General features: G+C 44.4%; 1 protein-coding gene across 1 annotated transcript; it reads left to right on the forward strand.

Moving 5' to 3' along the window:
* Positions 1–2,255: 2,255 nt before the first annotated feature.
* On the forward strand, positions 2,256–16,591 carry DUS3L (dihydrouridine synthase 3 like). Its single transcript, XM_060784935.2, has 13 exons — positions 2,256–2,385; positions 5,911–6,199; positions 7,844–8,368; positions 11,240–11,281; positions 11,402–11,554; positions 12,856–12,972; positions 13,066–13,131; positions 13,232–13,342; positions 14,722–14,818; positions 14,905–14,980; positions 15,275–15,463; positions 16,185–16,313; positions 16,432–16,591. The coding sequence occupies exons 1-13, from the start codon at positions 2,333–2,335 to the stop codon at positions 16,502–16,504; spliced, it is 1,920 nt and encodes a 639-aa protein (XP_060640918.2). The 5' UTR covers positions 2,256–2,332; the 3' UTR covers positions 16,505–16,591.
* Positions 16,592–16,803: the final 212 nt, after the last annotated feature.

The following is a 16,803-nucleotide window of genomic DNA, read 5'->3' on the forward strand; positions in this document are numbered from 1 at the left end:
CTCTTTGATGGTAGGTAAACTATAAATCTCAGCAACTACAACTCCCAAATGTCAAGATCTATTTTCCCCAAACACCACATTTGAGCATATTGAGTATTTGTGCCAAGTTAGGTCCAGATCCATCATTGTTTGAGTCGACAGTGCTCTCTAAATGTAGGTGAACTACAACTCTAAAACTCAAGGTCAATGCCCACTAAAACCTTCCAGTATTTTCTGTTGGTTGTGGGACTTCTGTGTGCCAAGTTTGGTTAAATTCCATCGTTGGTGGAGTTCAGAATGCTCTTTGATTTTAGGTGAACTATAAATCCCAGCAACTACAACTCCCAATTGACAAAATCAACCCCTCGCCCAACCCCACTAGTATTCAAATTTGGGTGTATTGGGTATTGGTGCCAAATTTGGTCCAGTGAATCAAGATACATCCTGCATATCGGATATTTACATTACCATTCGTAACAGTAGCAAAATTGCAGTTATGAAGCAACAACGAAAATAATATTATGGTTGGGGGTCACCACAACATGAGGATCTGTATTAAGGGGTCACGGCACTAGGAAGGTTGAGAAACACTGTAGTAGAAGCAAAATGACAGTTACGAAGTACAACAACAGAGAGGAAACAAACAAGGACATCCAATCACCTCTCAACAAAAGTTTGCTCCAGGCGTTGTCAGGCCATTAGATGCTGCGCCTGTACCTTGGGAAGTCTGACTTGGCCACGGTAGTCCATGCTCTGGTTACATCCCGTTTACTGCAACGCTCTACGTGGGGTTGCCTTTGAAGACGGCTCGGAAGCTCCAACTAGTCCAACGTGCGGCAGCCATGTTACTAACAGGAGCGGAGCGCAGGGAGCATACAACTCCTTTGCTGCACCAGCTCCACTGGCTGCCGATTTGCTACCAGGCTCAATTCAAAGTGCTGGCGTTGGCCTTTAAAGCCCTAAACGGTTCTGGCCCAAGCTACCTATCCAAACGTATCTCTGCTTATGAACCCACCAGGACTCTAAGATCTTCTGGGGAGGCCCTGCTCTCGATCCCGCCTGCATCACAGGCACGGCTGGCGGGGACGAGGGACAGGGCCTTCTCTGTGGTGGCCCCTCGGCTGTGGAACGCCCTTCCCATGGACATTAGATCAGCCCCTTCGTTAATGGTGTTTCGAAGAAAACTAAAAACCTGGCTGTTCGAACAGGCGTTCGGTTAAACAATGCAATGTACACGATGAATATAGGAAACGGAATTATGGAAGACGAATTGGATCACGATTCTAGTTACGAGACGTTAATGTGTTGTTATTGATGTGTCATTTTGTATATTATGCTGTTAATGGTTTTTAAATTTTGTATGCTGTTGGATTGACTTTTGCTCTTGTTGTAAACTGCGTTGAGTCGCCTACAAGGCTGAGAAATTGCGGTATACAAGCAAAGTAAATAAATAAATAAATAATCAAGGTGGTCAGTTGAAACATTCACACCTAGCTCCAGCAGACAAGAGTCCTTTGTCCCACCCTGGTCATTCCACAGATATATAAACCCTTTTTCCTAGTTCCAACAGACCTCACTACCTCTGAGGATGCTTGCCATAGATGCAGGCAAAACGTCAGGAGAGAATGCTTCTAGACCATGGCCATATATCCCAAAAAAAACTACAAAAACCCAGTGATTCCGACCATGAAAGCCTTCGACAATACAGCAACGAAAATAATGTTATGGTCACCACAACATGAGGAATTGTATTAAGGCATTAGGAAGGTTGAGAACCACTGGGTTAGATATGACAGAGTGCTGTCATCCTTTCCAGCTGGATTGAATAAAATTACCTCGGTGGCTTCTTCTTCAACTGGTGAGATTTCTTGATTGGGGAACATTGGCATAGATAAAGGACATATATCTGCCCTATTCTTGACTGTTGATGTCTATTCATTGCATGTTTATATCATGCAATGTGACTCCCTGTGACTTCCTCTCACATATTTATACATGGCTATCACATCTCCTCTCAGCCTTCTCTTCTTCAGGCTAAACATGCCCAGCTCCTTAAGCCGCTCCTCATAGGGCTTGTTCTCCAGACCCTTGATCATTTTAGTTGCCCTCCTCTGGACACATTCATATCTGTTCCTTTCCCCTTCCCTCTCCCCTTCCTGCCAGAAAAGGAGCTTAGAGCAGGGAGCTTCTTAAGCCACGCCCACTTCGGTCTTCCCGGGGACACGCCCCCCTCCGCCAGAGGCCTAGAGCGCCATGGTTAGAGGCGCTCTAGCCCTCCGCCAGAGAAACCCGGAAGTGGGCCGGAAGTGGATTAGGAAAAGAGTGCCTTTCCCTCCCACGTGGCTTCCAGAGGATGCCCAGAAGCCCTGCTATGGAGGCCAGTGGAGTGGCCCCTATTAAAGCCCAGTGAGTATTATTATTGCTGAAATATTACTGTTTAAATCTTAAATGTATTGTTTTCATGGCTTCTTTTGTGATTATTTAAAATAGTATTATTTAGATTTTTATTTATGTCAATATAGGGAAATATTATTTCGATTTTTATTTGTGTGTATTGCTTGAAATATTACAATCTGGAGGTTTGTATATGCCCTATTCGGATGTATTACTTGCGTTATCATTATTTAAATTGTTGTATTTTTTCGGGCTGTATGGCCATGTTCCAGAAGCATTCTCTCCTAACATTTCGCATGCATCTATGGCATAGATCATAGAATCAAAGAGTTGGAAGAGACCTCATGGCCATCCAGTCCAACCCCCTGCCAAGAAGCAGGAATATTGCATTCAAAGCACCCCTGACAGATGGCCATCCAGCCTCTGTTTAAAAGCTTCCAAAGAAGGAGCCTCCACCACACTCCGGGGCAGAGAGTTCCACTGCTGAACGGCTCTCACAGTCAGGAAGTTCTTCCTCATGTTCAGATGGAATCTCCTCTCTTGTAGTTTGAAGCCATTGTTCCGCGTCCTAGTCTCCAGGGAAGCAGAAAACAATTTATTTATTTACTTTACTTTACTTCTATACCGCTGTTCTCAGCCCGGAGGCGACTCACAGCGGTTCACAAGACACAGGTCACAGCACAATTCAATGTACCAATATAAAAACAGTTAATAACCTAATCTAATTCACAGTTAGAACACAATTACTATCATAACCAGTCACTAGCGTCTCATCACTGAAAACATGATCCAGATTCGTCATCCGTTGTTCCATTCCTATGTCATTTCCAGTCATTGCACTAATTATTCGAACTCCTGCACAAATAACCAGGTCTTTACTTTTTTGCGGAATACCATTAGCGATGGTGCCAATCTGATGTCTGTGGGAAGGGCGTTCCACAGCCGGGGAGCCACCACCGAGAAGGCCCTATCTCTCGTCCCCGCCAGCCGTGCTTGTGAAGCTGGCAGGATCGAGAACAGGGCCTCCCCGGAAGATCTCAAAGTCCTGGTGGGTTCATAGGCCGATATGCGGTCGGATAGGTAGCTTGCTCTCTCCTCCCTGTGACTTCCTCTCACATATTTATACATGGCTATCACATCTCCTCTCAGCCTTCTCTTCTTCAGGCTAAACATGCCCAGCTCCTTAAGCCGCTCCTCATAGGGCTTGTTCTCCAGACCCTTGATCATTTTAGTTGCCCTCCTCTGGACACATTCCAGCTTGTCAATATCTCTCTTCAATTGTGGTGCCCAGAATTGGACACAATATTCCAGGTGTGGTCTAACCAAAGCAGAATAGAGGGGTAGCATGACTTCCCTAGATCTAGACACTATGCTTCTATTGATGCAGACCAAAATCCCATTGGCTTTTTTTGCCGCCACATCACATTGTTGGCTCATGTTTAACTTGTTGTTCACGAGGACTCCAAGATCTTTTTCACACGTACTGCTCTCGAGCCAGGCATTGTCCCCCATTCTGTATCTTTGCATTTTGTTTTTCCTGCCAAAGTGGAGTATCTTGCATTTGTCACTATTGAACTTCATTTTGCTAGTTTTGGCCCATCTCTCTAATCTGTCAAGATCGTTTTGAATCCTGCTCCTGTCCTCTGGCAGGCTTCTTCAGAGGTTGTGAGGTCTCTTAGAAACTAGGAAAATGAGGTGGAATATCCAGGGTGGGAGAAAAATCAGGGCCATCTCCATCTGTATGGATGGAGCACCCAGTAGTGCAGCGGGTTAAACCGCTGAGGTGCAGAACTTGCTGACTGAATGGCCGGTGGTGCAAATCTGGGGAGCGAAGTGAGCTCCTGCTGTTAGCCCCAGCTTCTGCCAACCTAGCAGATCAAAAACATGCAAATGTGAGTAGCTCAATAGGTACCATTTCAGTGGGAAGATAATGGCACACCATGCAGTCATGCCAGCTGCATCACCTTGGAGGTGTCTACAGGCAACACTGGCTCTTCGGCTTAGAAATGGAGATGAGCACCACCCCACAGAGTTGGACACGACTAGACATAATGTCAGGGGAATCCTTTACCTTTACCTATCATCTGTATAATCATATTAATAATAATAATAAACTTTATTTATACCCCACTACCATTTCCTCAAGGGACTCGGTGCGGCTTACATGAGACCGAGCCCACAACACATCAATAATAAAACAATAGCAAACAAACAATACAAAACAGTTAAAATACATCTCATAACAAAATAAAATATAATAAAATATAAGCAGTACATTAACACAACAAGCATTTAAAACCTATGGCTGGGCCAAATGTAAAATTAAAATTTAAAAATATTTAAAAAATAACGCTAGGCATGAGCAAGGTAGGAGATAACTGGGATGGAAACTGGGATGTATGCAGATGATGCCCCATTCTATCACTCCTTTTCACCTGATGCCAAGGAAGTGGTCCTTCTCTTGAGCCATTGTCTGAAGGCAGTGATGGACTGAATGAGGGTGAACAAGTTGAAGCTCAATCCAGACAAGACAGAGGTACTGCTGTTGTCTCGGAGGAGGGATTTGGGAATGTCATTCCAACCTGAGCTGGATGGGGTTGCACTCACTCTGAAATCACAGATGCACGGTTTGGGGGTCATCGTAGACTCTGCTTTAAACCTGGAAGCCAGGATGGCAGCGGTGACTAGGTAGGCATTCACACAACTAAAACTTGTGTGACCGTTCCTGGATACTCCAGACCTGGCCTCGGTGGTGCAGACATTGATTACCTCCAGATTGAACTATTGGAATGCACTCTACATAGGTCTGCCCTTGAAAAGCATCTGGAAATTGCACTTTGCTCAGACTTCTACTACGCCTATCCTGAAGCAGCTCCATTGCTTGCCTGTCCGGTCCCAGGTTCAATTCAAGATGCCAGTCATTGCATATAAAGCCCTATACAGCTTTGGGCTGCCCTATTTGGAGCACCGTGTCCCCCGATATATCCCAGGGCGCAAACTTAGATCAAGCGGAGAAACTGGAATCATCACACGAGCCATTACCAGTATATATTGTCAAAGGGTTTCATGGCTGGAATCACTGGGTTGTTGTAGGTTTTTTCGGGCTATATGGCCATGTTCTAGAGGCATTTCTCCTGACATTTCGCCTGCATCTATGGCAAGCATCCTCAGAGGTTGCTCAGAGGTCCCACCCTGGTCATTCCACAGATATATAAACCCTTTTTCCTAGTTCCAACAGACTTCACTACCTCTGAGGATGCTTGCCATAGATGCAGGCGAAACGTCAGGAGAGAATGCCTCTAGAACATGACCATATAGCCCGAAAAAACCTACAAGAACCCATTACCAGTATGCGTTTACACATAAGTAGAGAAGGCTCCTTCTCGCATGCTTGTGTTATTATTATTATTTAAATATTATTGAGAGTTTTATTTGTCTTATTATATTGAATTATTATTATTATTGAGAGCTTTATTTGTATTGTAACTGAACAGCCATTGTATGAATCTTTTTTTCTTCTCTTTTCCCCCCTGCTAGATATCTTTCGACAAAAGAAGCGTTTCGCTCTTGCCTCGAACAGGAAGGCGAGTCCAAAAGGAACAAAGAGGCAGAGGAGAAGGAGGACATTCTGGAGAAGAATGCGGAGCAAAGCAAAGAAGAACCTCTTCCCAAAATTCAAAAAGTGGAAGATGATGAGAACCATAAAGCAGGGGAAGAGGATCAAAGCAAGCCAGGGCGAAAGCGGGCAAGAGGGCAGAACAAGAGCCGGCCCTGCATGAAGCCCACCCACTTCGAGAAGGTCCGCCTGTGTCCCTCGGTGGTCCAGGTAAGGCAAGAAGGGCTCTTTGTGGGACAGAGAGACACGGCTCCGATGTTAGTGTGCAAAGCTTCAGAGGTCGATGGGTTGCTGTGATTTTTCGGGCTGTGTGGCCATGTTCCAGTAGCATTCTCTCCCGATGTTTCGCCTGTATCTGTGCCAGGCTTTCTCAGAGGTTTGTTCAGAGTTCTGTGAGAAATGAGGCAAGTGGAATATGTGTGTATCTGTGGAATAATGTCCGGGGTGGGAGGGAGTACCCTGGTCTGTTTCAACCAAATGTGAATGGTACAGTTAGCCAGCTGGATTAGCATTGAGTAGTCTTGCAGCTGCAAAGTCAATCAGTGTTGCTGCCTGGAGGCATCCTTTGTTTGGGAAGTGTTGACTGGCACTTGGTTGTTTGTTGTCTAGGATCCCCTTGTTTCCAAGTGGTGTTCCTTATTTATTTATTTATTTACTGTACTGATTTTAGAGTTTTTTTTAATACTGGTAGCCAGATTTTGTTCATTTCCATGGTATCCTCCTTTATGTTGAAATTGCCCACGTACTTGTGGGTTTCAATGGCTTCTCTTTGTAGTCTGACATGATGGTGATCAGAGTGGTCTAGCATTTCCGTGTTCATATTCTGTTTCCAGGTTGGTTCATCAAGAGCTCTGCTATCGCCGACTTCTCTAGTTGAATTAATCTGCAGTAACTTTCATGCCACTCTGACAAATATCGCGTCAGACTACACAGAGAAGCCACTGAAATCCACAAGCACATGGACAATTTCAACAGAAAGGAGTAAACCATAAAAATGAAAATCTGGTGACCAGTATTTAAAAATACCAGAATCAAGACAGTAAATAAAGAAACAGAGGAACTCCAGACGGCAAACAATCAAGTACCAGAGTTGTAAGTTTTTTCAGGCTGTATGGCCTTGTTCTAGAAGCATTCACTCCTGATGTTTCGCCTGCATCTATGGCAGGCATCCTCAGAGGTTGTGAAGTCTGTTGGAAACTAGGAAAAATGGGTTTATATATCTGTAAAATTTCACAGGTATATAAACCTCATTTTCTTAGTTTCCAACAGACCTCACAACCTCAGAGGATGCCTGCCATAGATGCAGGCAAAACGTCAGGAGAGTATGCTGCTGGAACATAGCCATACAGCCCAGAAAACTCACAGCAACCCAGTGATTCTGGCCATGACAATATAGTGAATGTCTCTACGGGGAAAAACAGTTCCAAGACACACTTCAGAGGTTCGTTTTGTAATTTGGAGATTTGTACTATTTGTTGTTAATACAAATCTCTGAATTATTAATCAGAATGGGAACTTCTCCTGCACCCCACCCCCACTCCGAAGCATTACGAAATGAAACAGAAGCTTCCAAGACGTTTCGGAGAGATTACTAAAGATTGTTGTTTCAAAGCATTTCAAGCTGTAATTTTGTTTAAAAATCCTAAAAATCAGTAGATGAGCGAATCTTTCTGAAACTTTGCAGGATTTGTTCCCTGCTTTTGTTGTCTCATTGTGCAGAAATTCAAGGGGATACCCCTTGTAGGAAGGGGTCCTCCATTATGGCAAGTTGAATGGCCATCTGTCAGGAGGGATTGGGTGGTGAAATAATTGGGGAGACATCAAGCCCAAAGATAATGCTTTTTCTTGTTGAAGGAGCGCACCGAGAAGTGTTTCTTCGGCCCACGGTGCCGCTTCCTTCACGATGTGGAGGAATACCTGGCGGCGAAGCCCCCGGACCTGGGCGACCGCTGTGTGCTCTTCCAAACCTTCGGCAAGTGCACTTACGGGGCCACATGCCGCTTTGCCAGCGCGCATTTTGGGTCGGACCGGAAGAACGCCGTGGACACTGAGCGCATGAAAGAGTGGGAGGGGAAGACAGCGGTCCGGAACAGTCTGAGCAAGGAGCTCCAGCAGAGGCTGCGCAAAAGGAAGTTCCCCTTTGAGAAGGCGCAGAAATACCTCCGCCACCTCAGCAAAACCAACGCCGGGGACCGAGACGGGTTGGACTGCAAACCTATTGATGCTGAAGCACCAGATGCGGAACAGCTGCCAAATGAAGACACCGCATCACCAACTAGGCTGGATTCAGATCCTCTGGTGGATGCGATGCTTCCCAAAACCTTGGGTGCTGTGACGGATGAAGACCTCGTGAAGCTGAGACCCAGTGAGAAGCGAAAGGTACTTCTGATGACCACATTCCCTCCTTTTTTCCTTTGTTTTCTATTTCTGATACCTGGGAGTGACCACTAGAGGGTGTTGTTTTCTAACCATGGAATGTAACCGTAATATAATATATAGATTTCATACCTGGGAGTGACCACTAGAGGTGCTGTTTCCTAACCCTAGAATGCATCAGGAATATAATATATAGGTTTAGTACCTGAGATCAACCACTAGAGGTGCTGTTTCCTAACCCATCTATATAAATAAAAATGTAATGTTCGTTTGTGGTATTCACAGAACTCAAAAACCACTGGGGGAATTGACACCAAATTTGGACACAAGACACCTAACAACCCAATGTATGTCCTTCACTAAAAAAAAAATGATTTTGTCATTTGGGAGTTGTAGTTGCTGGGATTTATAGTTCACCTACAATCAAAGAGCTTTTTGAACCCCACCAACGATGGAATTGAACCAAACTTGGCACACAGTTCTCCCATAACCAACAGAAAATACTGGAAGGGTTTGGTTGGCATTGAGCTTGAGTTTGGGACTTGAAGTTCACCTACATCCAGATATCATTGTGGACTCAAACAATGATGGATCTGGACCAAATTCTACATAACTCAACATGCCCAAATGTGAACACTGATGGGGTTTGGGGAAAATAGAATCTTGATATTTGGGATTTGTAGTTGCTGGGATTTGTAGTTCACCTACAATCACAGAGCATTCTGAACCCCACCAACGATAGAATTGGGCCAAACCTCCCACACAGAACCCCCATGTGAGCCACAGCAACGTGTGACAGGGGAGGGCTAGTCAGGAATATAATACAGGGTGAGGCAGCATAACTTCCTTTTTTCAAAACTTAATAAAACCCATTGTATGAATCAGAAATTTTTATTTTTTTATAATGTAGGCGCATACCTAAAGTTTTGTTTTATGTAGTTTTGAAGATCAAATTAGGTGATGTCCCCATTCTCCATTCTCTATACACTGAGTAAACCAATTTTTGGCATTTGTCATGACTCTTGCCAGCATGGCAGGCATTATGTTGGCAATTTCTTCCTGGTTATTGGTTTTCAAATCTTGTAGGGTCCTTGAAAATCACAAGGGGCCAAATCTGGAGAGCGGGCTGGCCACTCCAAATCCGCTCGAAAAATAGGCCTCAACGGCAAAAGCACGCTTCTCACTGTTCCAATGCATGATGGCGGCTGAACAGTGTCAGGACAAAACTTTATACTCCCGCCTCTCAAACGAGACCACTAGCGCTCTGCTCTTCAACCGACTGAATGGCATGCATTTTAAAAAAGGAAGTTATGCTGCCTCACCCTGTATATAGATTTAGTACTTGGGGGTAACCACTAGAGGTGCTGTTTCCTAACCATGGAATGTATCAGGAATATAGTAAATATGTTAAGTACCTGGGGCTGACCACTAGAGGTGCTGTTTTCTAACAATGAAATGCATCAGGAATATAGTATGTGTGTACATTACCTGGAACTGACCACTAGACATGCTGTTTGCTAACCAGGGACTCCATCAGGAATATAATATACTAGTGTCCACTGCCACACTTTGCTGTGGCCCAGTCTGATGATCTGGAAAATAAAGTAATGAGAAAGTGTTGGTTTCTAATATATGTAATTTCTTTATGCTTGTGGGTAAACGGTATTTCTTGCTGTTTCTTTGCCAGTGTTGATGTGGAGAGTGTCTGGTTTGCCCACCCTGGAACATGCAACATATCATTGTCCTTCTTTAAGGATCCCTTTCAAATCTATGATATGATATTATTTATTTATTTGCAGTATTTCTATACCGCTTTTCTCACCCCTAGGGGGATACTATATCTGTGTATGTGTGAATCATATCTATCTATCTTTGTCTATATGGCTGGATGGCTCTGTCAGGAGGACTTTGATTATGTGTTCTTGTCCTGATGAAGGGAGTTGGACTGGATAGCCTTAGGTATTTTCTGTTGGTCATGGGGTTTCTGTGTGGGAAGTTTGCCAAGATTCTGTCGTTCGTGGGGTTCAGAATGCTCTTTGATTGTAGGTGAACTGTGAATCCCAGTGACTACAACTCCCAAATGTCAAGGTCTATTTCCCCCAAACTCCATCTGTGTTCATATTTGGGTGTATTGAGTGCTTGTGGCAAGTTTGGTCTGGTTCCATTATTGTTCAAGTCCACAGTGCTCTCTGGATGTAGGTGAACTGCAACTCCCAAACTAAAAGTCAATGCCCACCAAACCCTTCCAGTATTTGCTGTTGGTCATGGGAGTCCTGTGTGCCAAGTTTGGTTCGATTCCATCGTTGATGGAGTTCAGAATGTTCTTTGATTGTAGGTGAACTATAAATCCCAGTAAATACAACTTCCAAATGACAAAATCATAGATTTTTGAGTGATGGTCACTCCTTGTGTTGTGAGATGTTTTGTTGCCAAATTTGGTGTGATTTCGTTCATTGGTTCTTTTGTTTTTAAGGTACTCATTATGCACAGAGCATTTTTAGATAGATAGATAGATAGATAGATAGAGTACCTGGGAGTGACCACTAGAGGTGCTGTTTGCTAACCATGGAAAGTGTCAGGAATATAGTAGATACGTTTAGTACCTGGGAGTGACCACTAGAGGTGCTGTTTTCTAACCATGGAACGAATCTGGAATATAGTAGATACGTTTAGTACCTGGGAGTGACCATAAGAGGGCACTGTTTTCTAACCATGGAACGAATCTGGAATATAGTAGATACGTTTAGTACCTGGGAGTGACCATAAGAGGGCACTGTTTTCTAACCATGGAACGAATCTGGAATATAGTAGATATGTTTAGTACCTGGGATCGACCACTAAAGAGTGCTGTTTTCTTTTCTTTTTCTCTGCCAGCTGGATCTCAATGGCAAGCTTTATTTGGCTCCTTTAACTACGGTAAGGAGATGGCGAGTGAGCCCTAGCTGCTGGGCTTCAACACTCTGTATGAGTCACACTTTCTCAGCTTCAGGAAGGCAGAAATAGCACACACTCTTCTTGTTTTCCTCAATCCCGCAGTGTGGCAACTTGCCTTTCCGGAGGATCTGCAAGCGCTACGGGGCAGACGTCACCTGTGGAGAGATGGCCGTCTGCACCAATCTGCTGCAAGGGCAGTCGTCCGAATGGGCTTTGCTGAAGAGGCACCACACCGAGGACCTCTTCGGCGTCCAGGTGAGGGCAAGACGGCTTTGGTTGTGCCTTTCTTGCCTGGCCGAAAAGGGTTGGACTGGATGGCCCTTCGGGTTTCCTTCCACCTCGAGGATTCTAACATCCTATTGTCCTATTTCTTCATGAGGCTGGGTAGCCATCTGTCGGGAGGGTTCCATGCTTGCCCCTTGGAGTGCATCCGGTGTCACTGTGAGACGATCCTCCATTGTATATGTGGCAGGGTTCAGACTGCATTGTAGTAGGTGATCTCTGGTTTGCTCTTCTCGACACTTGCATGTCGTGGACTCCACTTCGTGGCCCCATTTCTTAGGGTTGGCTCTGCATCTCGTGATGCCAGAGCACAGCCTGTTTAGCGCCTTCCAAATTGCCCAGCCTTCTGTATGCCCAGGAGGAAGTTTCTCATCTAGTCTCAGCCACTGATTGAGGTTCTGGGTTATAGCCTGCCACTTTTGAACTCTTGCTTGCTGAGGTATTCCTGTGAATAGATCTTAGAAAACTATTTCTTGATTTAAGGCATTGGCGTGCTGGCTGATATCCAAACAGAGGATGGGCCGGAGATGTCACTGCCTTGGTCCTCTCAGTCCCTGGCAGGGACAAGAGACAGGGCCTTCTCAGTGGTGGCCCCTCGGCTGTGGCACGCCCTTCCTACAGATATCAGATCGGCCCCCTCCTTATTGGCATTTCGGAGGAAAGTGAAGACCTGGTTGTTCGAACAGGCATTCGATTAGGCATTGTAATTGATTATAGGAACACGGAATAACGGATGATGAGATTGGATTCTGATTCTATTGATGAGACGTGGATGATTTGTCATATTGCTGTTTAATTGTTGTTATGTTATTGTTTTTAAATGCTCCAATGGTTTTGTAATGTGTGTATTGAAATTGCTGTTGTTAACCGCTTTGAGTCGCCTAAGGGCTGAGAAAAGCGGTATATAAATGAAGTAAATAAATAAATAAGAAGTAAATAATTATTGGCTGCTACTTCCCAATGTATGTCAGGTGGTGCAATACCAGCTAAACAGTATAATTCCTCCAGCAGTGATGGGCGTAGACATCCTGTGATAATGTGCCATGTCTCATTAACGTGTTTTAACGTGATGAGATGTATTCCACACTGGGCATACGTATTCATCAGCAGAGTGGCAAAGCACAAGGGCAGATGTCTTCACTGTGTCTGGTTGTGATCCCCAGGTTGTGCCAGTCAGCTTTCGTATGATATTATTTCTAGCACCCACTTTTTGCTTGATATTCTAGCAGTGCTTCCTGTAAGTCAAATCACAGTCCAAACCTCTTTATTTACAGCTGGAAGGCGCCTTTCCGGACACAATGACCAAGTGCGCCGAACTCCTCAACCGTACCATCGAGGCAGACTTTGTCGACATCAACGTCGGCTGCCCCATTGACCTCATCTATAACAAGGTAGCTGTCCCTTCCACCCCATTGCTCCCTATCTTATGTATTAGAGTTCTTCTCCTAGTGTAATCGAGAGCCCCTTTTCTTTCTTCTTCTCAGGGCGGAGGATGCGCCTTAATGGCCCGCACCAACAAGTTTGAGCAGATCGTCCGTGGCATGGACTACGTGAGTGACCCAAGCCTTTGGAAGCGTAGCACTATCCTGCTAGAACGTATAGAAGAATAGATATAGGGTATATATACAGTCTCCTCCTGTATTGGGGCAGGTGCTGGACGTGCCACTGACAGTCAAGATCCGGACCGGCCTCCAAGAGAAAGCCCACTTGGCCCACAAGGTCATCCCCAGGCTCCGGGAATGGGGAGCCTCCATGGTCACGGTGAGCGGCTTCCTTTGGAGAACTCTTCTTTCTCCTCTTCTTCCTCTGCCTCCTCTTCCTCTTCTTTTTTTCTTTTTTCTTCTTTTTCCCCATTTTCTTCCTTCCTTTCTTTTCTTCTTCCTCCACCTCTACTTCTTTCTCATTTTGCTCTCCTTTTTCTTTCTTTTTCTTCTTGTTGTTCTTATTTTTCTCCTTATTTCTCCTCTTCCTCTTCTTTCTTTTCCTCCTCTTCTTTTTTCCCTTCTTTTTCTTCTTTTTCTCCTCCTCCTCCTTCTTCCTCCTCCTCTTCATTCTCTTCTTCTTTTGCTCCTGCTTTTCTTCCTTTTCATTCTCTTTTTCTTCTTCCTCTTCCTCTTCATTCTCTTCTTCCTCTTCATTCTCTTCTTTTTTCTCCTCCACCTCTTCTTCCTCTTTATTTTCTTTTTCTCCATCTCCTTCCTCCTCTTCTTCTCTTCTTCCACCTCCACCTCTTCTTCATTCTCTCCCTTTTCTCCTTCTTCTTCATTCTCTTCATTCTCCTTTTTTCCTCTTCTTCGTTTTCTTTTTCTTCTTCTCCTTCCTCCTCTTCTTCCTCTTCTTCATACACATTTTCACTTTTATTATGGATATAAAAGATTATTATTAGTAATCAACCCCTTTCAGACTTTAGACAAACTGCAATCTTCCTGAAGTAGTTGTTGTTGTTGTCGTCATCACCACTCCCTTCACATTAGTTGCAACCTTAATAATAATAATAATAATAATAATAATAATAATAATATAAACTTATATAATTAATAATTATTTTATTTTATTGTATTATTATTCTATCATAGTAAGTATCAGGTGGTATGGAGGTGCCTATGCTCAGGAAAGTGCTTGAAAAAATCAGATACAATCAAAGCCTTCCTGACAGATGGCCATCCAGTCGAACCTCTACTACTACTACTACTAATAATAATAATAATAATAATAATAATAATAATAATAATAGCAACGGGCGACAAAAGAATTGCCGAGAAGCAACTGGAAAAGCTGACACAATATGAGGATTTAAAGATCGAACTCCAAAGACTCTGGCACAAGCCAGTCAAGGGGGTCCGGGTAGTGTTCGGCACACAGGGTGCAGTGCCTAAAGACATTGGCCTGCACTTAAATACAATTGGCGCTGACAAAATTAAAATCTGTCAGCTGCAAAAGGCCACCCTACTTGGATCGGCACGCATTATTTGCCGATACATCACACACTTGGGAAGTGTCCGACATGTGATTAAATACAGAAGACAGCATAGTGATCTGATTTGCTGTGTACTAATCTTGTTGTGTATCTAATAATAATAATAATAATAATAATAATAATAATAATAATAATAATAATAATGTTTTTCTGACCCCGGTAGCTTCATGGCCGCTCGAGAGAGCAAAGGTACACAAAAGTGGCCGACTGGGAATACATTGCGGAGTGTGCCAAAATTGCCAGCCCGATGCCTCTCTTTGGTAGGTCTGGCTTTCCTTCTTTCCTCCTCTCCCTCAGCTTAGGCTTTCTTTCCTAATCCCTCCTTTTTGTTTCTCCTTCGTCCCAGGAAATGGGGATATCTTCTCATTCGAAGATGCTGACCGAGGCCTGGAGACGGGTGTTTCGGGGCTGATGATCGCCAGGCAAGTGTCTCTTCTGTCTTTTGTTGAGAGAAATAATAATAATAATAATAATAATAATAATAATAATAATAATAATAATATTTTTTCTATTTTTGCAATGGGCTTGTCACCCTTTGTATCCTATTCTTTCTCCAAATTTGGAAACAATAATATACATTATTGTTGTGGTTGTTGTTGTTGTTTCCATTATTGCAAGGGTCTTGCCCCACCCTCTGAGTCCGAGCCATGGCCAGCCTTCTTAGCTTCCACAATCAGGCGGGATTATATGTCTCCGTCCTTCCTTCCTATCCACAGGGGAGCCCTGATCAAGCCCTGGATCTTCACCGAAATCAAGGAGCGCCGCCATTGGGACATCTCCTCCTCCGAGCGGCTGGAGATCCTTAAGGACTACACCCACCACGGCTTGGAGCATTGGGGCTCCGACACTCAAGGCGTGGAGAAAACCCGCAAGTTCCTGCTGGAATGGCTCTCCTTCCTCTGCCGGTAGAGGAGCCCTTTCCTATCCATGCCTTTAGGCCTTTCCAACAGGAAGGCACCATCTAATCCCTCCCGCCAGATGGCCATCCAGTCCGAACCCTTTCTAACATTACGAAGAAAACCTTATTCTTCCCAACAGTCCGATCATCTTCTGCCAGGCAGTAAGGCACAATCTAATCCCTCCAGATGGATGGCCATCCAATCCAACCCATTCTACCATTACAGACACTATCTAATCCTTCCTGACAGATGGCATTCCGGTCTGACCCCTTCTTCCATTAAGGAAGGCACCATTCAATCCCTCCAGACACATGGATTGCATATCCAACTCCTTCTACCATTATGGATACCATCTAATCCTTCTAAACAGATGGCCTTCCAGTCCAACCCCTTTCTGCCATTACTTAGGACACTATCTAATACTTCCTGACAGAGGCCATCCAGTCCAACCCCTTCTACCATTACAGACACTATCTAATCCTTCCTGACAGATGGCCTTCCGGTCCGACCCCTTCTACCATTAAGGAAGGCACTATTCTACCATTACGGCACCATCTAATCCTTCCTAACAGATGGCCATCCAGCCTCTGCTTTAAAAACCTTCAGAGAAGGAGGCCCGGTCATATGTATCTCACTGTCGGAGAGCTCTGACGGTCAAGAAGTTCTTCTGAATGTTTGGGTTGAATCCATTGCTTCATTGATTTGTTTTTTTCCCTCTTTCTCCCAGGTACATTCCAGCCGGTTTACTGGAGCGCTTGCCACAGCGGATCAACGAGAGGCCCCCATATTACATGGGCCGGGACTACATGGAGACCCTCATGGCCAGCCAAAATGTGGACGACTGGATCAAGATCAGGTAGAAGGATGCTGACTAGGGCCGCTGGGATTTGTAATTCAATGAAATTTTGAAAGCCCCACAATCCTCACTTGGATCTAATTCTGTCTTCTCGTTCTCTCGCTTTTTTTCACCGCAGTGAGATGCTTTTGGGTCCCGTCCCGTCCGGCTTCATTTTCCTGCCGAAGCACAAGGCCAATTCGTACAAATAGGGTCACCGCTGGAAGCATCCCAATGGAAACGGGTGGCTCTTTTGGTTTCTTGGATCATAATAAAGAAAAGAAAGACTGTGTTTTTAACCTTTGTGTTGCGCAAAGCCTTCCCTGCTTCCAGCCTTGAAGCTCATCCACTTGCTTCTCGCTTGCTGTCTGTTATTTTATTTTTTATCCAGTGTTAGAACTCATTCTAATGCTTAACATCTCGAGTCCAGAGTTTGGGGAGTTTTATGTATTGTGCCAGAAGTGAATTGAGGGTACAGTTGTAATGTATTTAGGAACACAAACACAGTTAA

This window comes from Anolis sagrei, chromosome X, assembly GCF_037176765.1.
Source record: "Anolis sagrei isolate rAnoSag1 chromosome X, rAnoSag1.mat, whole genome shotgun sequence".
Classification (NCBI taxonomy): Eukaryota; Metazoa; Chordata; class Lepidosauria; order Squamata; family Dactyloidae; genus Anolis; species Anolis sagrei.